The 7,281-nt window shown below is 33.4% G+C and overlaps 1 protein-coding gene across 3 annotated transcripts; it reads left to right on the top strand.

Moving 5' to 3' along the window:
- The first annotated feature begins 2,468 nt into the window (after positions 1-2,468).
- Positions 2,469-6,381, top strand: LOC145072728 (putative fructokinase-7). Of its 3 annotated transcripts, XM_079019191.1 has the most exons (8): positions 2,469-2,701; positions 2,791-2,853; positions 3,492-3,715; positions 3,800-4,012; positions 4,585-4,782; positions 4,861-5,001; positions 5,116-5,232; positions 5,952-6,381. In XM_079019191.1, exons 2-8 carry the CDS (start codon positions 2,832-2,834, stop codon positions 6,078-6,080), a joined length of 1,044 nt encoding a protein of 347 aa, XP_078875317.1. In that variant the 5' UTR covers positions 2,469-2,701; positions 2,791-2,831; the 3' UTR covers positions 6,081-6,381. The 3 variants fall into 3 exon arrangements, with proteins under 3 accessions (XP_078875317.1, XP_078875318.1, XP_078875316.1); XM_079019192.1 differs by lacking the exons at positions 2,469-2,701; positions 2,791-2,853 and adding an exon at positions 3,042-3,389; XM_079019190.1 differs by lacking the exons at positions 2,469-2,701; positions 2,791-2,853 and having other exon boundaries at positions 3,446-3,715.
- Positions 6,382-7,281: the final 900 nt, after the last annotated feature.

Here is a 7,281-nt window from a genome sequence, read left to right on the forward strand (position 1 = left end):
ATACATGGAAAGGAGTTACCTACGTGATTGTGAAGTGTAGCCTCATTTCAAGAGGTTGTGGACTTGACCTTGATACGATCATTAGAGGATTGGGACACACGACTTTATAATAGTGTCAAGTTGTATTATGCTAGAATTTCAATAAACTAGTATATATTTTACTTTCTGGTATTCAAATGGGTTGATGGGTTCAATTTTTAGAACACCATAATTCTCGAGTATTTGCAAATGTATAATACTAAGTGGAAATTCAATCGTTTCGATATTTTCATTATGTTACACTAAAATGGAGGAGGATTGTTGGTAATTTTAGTGTCACCATGTCATTTTAAGTAACTGGAACTAACATGTGAGCTAAGGGCTTCATAATTTGTACTCTAATATATGTACGGGGTTGTGCGGAGTGCACAAATGTATAAGATCGAATTAGAAGTTGATGACGACTAGTCGGGGGTCCGGGGGTTGTGCCCCTGGGTCCGGGGTTTCCAAAGGGGTAGCGCCTCTAGCGGGGTCCAAGAGGAAGAGCCCCAACCCTAATGAAACCCTAATCTCATTTAATATATAAACAACTATTCCTCTTCCGAAGAGGGTTACGATCTTAAGCTCTCGTTTTTCATCATACTTTCACAGCATCCTCTAGCATATTGGCTTACGATTTGTGTGCCTAGAAACGTAAGTGTCCACTTGGATTATCCTATGTTGAATTTCTTGTAACCCAAGCATAGGGTAGAAATATCAGTTCGGAAAGTGATATCACGAACCAAGTTGGTATCCAGATCTCCACTATAAACCCTAAACTTCCCTACAATAGTTAAATTAAATTCTTACTTGAGTTAGTAAGTATCGTTGTTTCAAGCCCAACATATTCTCCAAGACATTCCTGCATATTAGAAACATATCTTATTTTCAAATCAGACAAGTTATGAAAGTCTAAAATACCCCTCAATAAGGAATAAGGTAAATTGTTAGACCTATATATAGCGAGTGTCCAGATCCATTGTTGCTTTGCACTAAAAAAACAAATAGCAATGGAACATGTCTGGCGATCAAGCTGCAGAATAAGAAGAAAAAGCACCGGGTCAACAAGCTGATGTGGAGCTTTGGAAACATTAGTGTAAAATAGATGAAAGATAATATGTATTGTATTTGTATGTACCTTGGGAATACAGTGATACATTGAGTAAGCCAAGGATTGAATTATATATGGAAATTGGGCAGCCGGTTTTGAAGCAATCATAGAACCTCCACAACATAACAGAGAATAAATCAAAATCTAAGATTTTTAAGATTTAAATTTCTTTAAGTAAGCAATCAATGTAGTTTTTATAGATGATTCAAATAGCCTAACCCATTGAGTGGCCAAGTACATTAGCTATAAAAACACAAATAAAGAAAGTAAACAATAATGGATTACACTTTGAATTGTTTTACCCTTGCATGATATCTTCAATGTTGTATACAGATGATTCTTTAGCATCCACGTGAATCAAATCCTGCATTCATGAGAAAAGAAAATGTTTTTATTTCCATAAATTACAGCATGAAGATGAGAAGATTAATAGAATTAACTAAAAGTTTGAAAGGGTAAGAGATAAATACTGAAAGACAATAACGATGAAACCAACATCTTTCTCACTAGATCTTCGATCATCATCATTTCTATGACCATACTCCAAAGTTGAGCCCTAAACGAGAGCAAATGATCAAATTACATACCATATAAATCATCACAAACCTTTTACATGCAAAATCAAAAGGCAAACAGAAAGAAATCAGAAATCGTTCATTAAAAACTGGAAACCAACACCCAAAATTGTTTCTTCATCTTCATTAAAACTGGAAAATTATACCACCACCAAAATTCTTGGAAGATTATCGTGGGGAGGGGAATTGAGATCAGGGATATTAGGGAAGATACAAGAAGAATAGATGGTGGCTATTGTGGTTACCAATTTACCTGGGGATCACGGAGGAACCGAAACTGTGAAGTGGGAGGAATCTGAGTAGGTGGTGGCGGTTGAAGATAGAGTGATTGTAAGAGTTTTCTATGAACCTGCTGATAGAGAGATGGTTAGGAGGTGTGTGATTTTAAAGAGAGGGACGCTTTATAAAGGTATCAGTTGGGCGAGAAGAGAACTACCATGGGTGAAATAACCTCTACAAGAAAGGCGGGGAATATGAAGAAGTGGGGATGTCGAAGGAGTCAATCGCCGATTGTGCAGAATGTGGGGGAGGGACGAAGAACTGGCAGGAAAACGATAAATAGTGAGTTTATGCGGTGAGGATGACATCTGAAGAGATCGGACGACTCAAATTGGGTAGACGGTTATCCACTCCCCCATGTTAGTAATATTAGTAATTATACAAAATAATAATACCAAATTCAGTTTTAAGACAAATAGAAATGATTATGGAGTATTTTGTTTCGAAAAGGTTAAAACTTTACATAAACAATTAAAAAGAAAAGAAAATCGAAGCCAAAAACAACGCCTACGCTTTCTGTGTGCTCGTAGTCTCCGTATAGGAACTGAAATCTAGAGGAGAAAAACCAGAATCGGAATCAGAATCGGAGTCGATCAAGATCATCATCTTGACACATTTGCAAATCATAAAAAGGGGAAACCATTTCTTTCTCTTCTTTCTTCTTCATCTTTTCAAACCCCCTTCTCCAGGATTTCACCGAACTTATTCGCTAATTTTGGTAACTAATTCTCTTACATCTTATTCAAATCAACACCATTTTTCATTGATCATCATTACCCTGAACTGTAATTCCCCCTTTATTCACAGCTATCGATTGTGAGTTTTTTCTATATCAAGTTCATACTGACATGGCGGATATTCCAACTTCAGGTTCTTACTTCTTACCCTGTTTTTTCCTTTTTCTTTCACCAATTCATCCATTTCTACTATTACTGTTTACCTCTTTTGATATGTTCTTTTCATGGGTTTTCCGTTTGTTCTAGAAGAAGATTCTATTCTGATACGTGGGTATCTTACATCTTGATAAATTATTCGTTTTTTAGTTCGTTCTTTATTCTTCTTCGAGGTCTCTATTACGTCTGCAAGCTTTAGTATATTCGATTTTGAGTCCCATCGATCTGTTCTTGGCATGTTTTCGTTTATATCCGATTCAGATCCAATTGGTAGTGAAAACTGAAAACGAATTCTAGTTTTCTTGTTTGGATCTCGGAAACTTCTTAATCGCTTTAATGGCGGATTCCTTTAATAACTATACAACTTGAAATTCCCATATTTGATAATGATCAAAATTTATCGCTGATTTTCGGTTAGACAAGAGTTACAAGTAGATGGAATTCACGTGGAAAACCTTAAAGTGGAGGGAGGGTTCTTCGCCATAAATGATCATTACTCATTTTCTTGATTTAGTTCGTTTCACAACACCTACCACCTCGTGTACTCATATTCTTATAAAGATTTCAACAATTTTCTTTTCCTAATGAATCTTGAATCAATTTTCATGCATTCAGATGATCTGAAAGACTTATCCTTGCATTCAAATGGAAATCCAGAGACAATCAAACCCAATCCACTTGTCGTATGCTTCGGGGAAATGTTGATTGATTTCGTGCCTTCAATTTCTGGGGTTTCACTTGCAGAAGCACCCGATTTCAAGAAAGCTCCTGGTGGTGCTCCTGCTAATGTCGCTGTTGGTATAGCAAGATTGGGAGGCTCTTCCGCTTTCATAGGCAAGGTAAAAAACCCTAAATTTTGATCTAAAGATTGTGTAATTTGGTTACGTTTCCTAAAAAGTTTAACATTTTTTGGTTTTTTTCAGGTGGGTGATGATGAATTTGGTCACATGTTGGCTGACATTTTGAAGAAAAACAAAGTCGACAACTCTGGGATGCGATTTGACCAAAATGCAAGAACAGCTTTGGCTTTTGTTACTCTAAAATCTGATGGAGAGAGGGAATTTATGTTTTTTCGTAATCCGAGTGCCGACATGCTTCTTCATGAATCGGAACTTGATTTGAATCTTATCAAGCAGGTATATATATTTATCTCTTTACATGACAAGACATGACATTACAGGATATGACATGAAAATCTGATACAAAAATTGTAATTATCTTTCCCACTACCCAAAAAGGTAGAACAAGTACCTGTACTCACCTGAAAAGATGGAACAAGGTGAGACAGGAATTTGTTTTTTTGTGTAAAAGACATGAATACTCTTTTTATCTTTATCATAAAAATTAGTCCTAGAAAATTTTCCAGTAATCATGTCCTGTGTAACAAACACATGCTTCTTTGTGAATCGGAATTTGATTTGAATCTTATAAAGCAGATTCATTTGTCATACAGGACATGATATGATATATAGGATGGGGACAAGTATTAATCACACAAAAATTATAATTATCAGTCTCATTACCCAAAAAGGTGGAACAGCGTACAAGTACGGACAAAAATTGCAATTTTTTTGTCCTATCATCAAAAAAAACATGAATAGCTCTAGAAAGTTTGTCTAGTCATATCTTGTGTAACAAAACACAGCCTTAATGATTTTTTTTTCGCACAAGAATAATTTTTTAATTCAAATATAATTTTGATATTTAGGCGAGTATATTCCACTATGGTTCTATTAGCTTGATAGAGGAGCCATGCAAATCAACACATCTAGTTGCAATGGCAATAGCAAAGAAATCGGGAAGCATCCTATCTTATGATGTGAATTTGAGATTACCATTATGGCCCTCAGAGGATGCGGCTCGACAAGGCATAATGAGCATATGGGATCAATCAGATATCATCAAGGTACCCTTTCGTTCACAAGGGCATAAAAGTAAAAAAAAAAAAACATCAAAGTCATATTTTTTTACCGTGTATATGTAGGTAAGTGAGGATGAAATTACGTTTTTGACCGGGGGTGACGATCCTTATGACGATAACGTGGTGTTGAATAAACTTTTTCATCCAAATCTTAAGCTTTTGCTTGTAAGTGAAGGGCCAGATGGGTGTAGATATTATACAAAGGTAAGGTTTTGTTTTTCATTTATTTGTGGGCCCCATTTTTGTTTAAATGACAAATTTAGTTGTATATTTATGGGGGCTAAATAGTAAATACAATTGTGTTGGTAATTTGTGTAGGAATTTAAGGGTAGAGTTCCGAGTGTTAAAGTAAAGCCTGTTGATACTACGGGTGCTGGAGATGCATTTGTTGGTGGAATTTTAAGCAATTTAGCTTTGGATACAAATCTTTATAAGGTATATAATTATTATAAATTATAAATTAGACCTACAATCATATTTTCATGTCATTTGGGACCCACATAATGATTATTAAATCAAGGGCTAATCAGTAAAATGATCTTGCAAAATGACAAACTTTTGTACGTTTCGGAAATACTTTTTTTTTTTCATGAAGTTTCTTTATTAGTGGAACCCACTAGAAAAATCTTAAAAACGAAAATAAAAAAAAGTTCACGATTTTCTTTTTCTTGAAAATGACATTGTTTTTTTTAGGGAAATGACATCATTATCACGATAAATGATGTAATTTTTTTTCAAAAAAAAGTAAATTCACAATCGTTTTACGAATATTGCTGTGGGTGATAATTGATAAAGCAATTTTGTAAGAAAAAAAAAATTCGACTATAAAAATATTTAAAAAGTAAAAAAAAATGCACAAAACATTTTTTTTTCTTCGTGAAAAAGAAATTACGTTCCTTCATTTTCACATAAAGATAAAAATCCGTGATTTTCAAAAAGTAGTCATTTATGTGATAAATTTTCAAAATGTGGTAAAAAAAGGTGATAAGGACTCCCCATTTTTTGGTCATTTTTGTCATTATCCCTCAAATCAAATATGGCTACAATTTATGCGATACAGAAAACATAATAATATTGCCTTTTATAAACATATAATCGATCCAATTTTGTGTCTGAAATAATTGAAACATTTTTTTTTTTTAATTGTAATATAGGACGAAGCAAAACTAAGAGAAGCACTTGTTTTTGCAAACGCATGTGGGGCCCTAACTGTAACAAAGAAAGGAGCCATTCCATCTATGCCCACAAGAGATGAAGTCCACGAAATCTTGAAAAACGAATGATTTGTTGGTGTTTTTTTTTTTGTTGTGTTCTTTTGTACTTGTTAATAAGATGAACTCCATTCTTTTTTGGAAGAAAAAAAAAGGTTTATTTGAATTGAACCATACCCTAGTACAATGTACAAGTCTTATCTGCATAGTTAGCAGTTGTAGTTGTACATTGAAGGCGAATAGATGGAGTTTGTATGCCACTTGTCAACATTGTTAACATTGTTGGTAAAAGAATGTTGGTTTTTGAAGACCTTTTTTTGGTCCATTTGTAGGGAACTTATAAAAAATGTATGGAATAAGTATTAGTTAACAATCTTTATGTGTATGTGTGAGTGTTTAGATTATGTTTATTGTTTGAAATATTGATATGGAAATTGCGAAAGTGAAGACGTGGGTGTGAGAAAAGAGCTTGTAAAGATTATATTGATGTCACTTGTTTGGTTCTTTTTTTTAGTTGAAAAAAAGAAGCTAAAATTTAAGAAAATCCCCACAATAATGCCAAATGGGTTTCTACGTATAAGTTATTATTTTTTTTTTTTGTGCTTTTACTCATTTTACATTAGACTTTATATAAAATCTCATTCAAACACTTTGTTTTAATATAATATTATTTTTGCTGTGAAAATAATATTTGAACAATTTTAAAGTACAAAGAACAATTTCTCGATGCAGGGAGAATTTTGCAATATATATATATATATATATATATATATATATATATATATATATATATATATATATATATATATATATATATATATATATATATATTTTATTGTGTTAGGCATTCGTAGTGCCTATTCCCATTTCTCAGTGAACACTTCGAAATTAATGATTATGTGAGGGACTTTAGGTTAATTTTTAGAAAACTCTTAATAAATTGGGCTAGTTTTTTAATTTTGTTAGGTGGGTGTTTGCTAAAGAAGACCACAATTTTTTTTTTTTTGCATTTAGCGAGTTTGATGTCCCACATTTTCTGAAGGTGTAATGTGTCATGTTTGATATTCCATATGTGAATTTTCAAGTTTCACTTTCACAAAAGAAAGTTTATTATACTAGAAATGGCTTATATTGTCAAATGATTTATATTATGTGTAGAGCCAATTATTACGGGTTATCATGAGGAAATGGGAGGACTTATAAACCGCTTGGTACTTTCCCTTTCAATTACCTTGGGGTTCTTTTGGGGCAAACATGAATCTCAAGAAAAACT

The sequence above is a fragment of the Lactuca serriola genome, chromosome 9, assembly GCF_051521515.1.
Source record: "Lactuca serriola cultivar US96UC23 chromosome 9, Lser_US96UC23_V15, whole genome shotgun sequence".
Taxonomy (NCBI): Eukaryota; Viridiplantae; Streptophyta; class Magnoliopsida; order Asterales; family Asteraceae; genus Lactuca; species Lactuca serriola.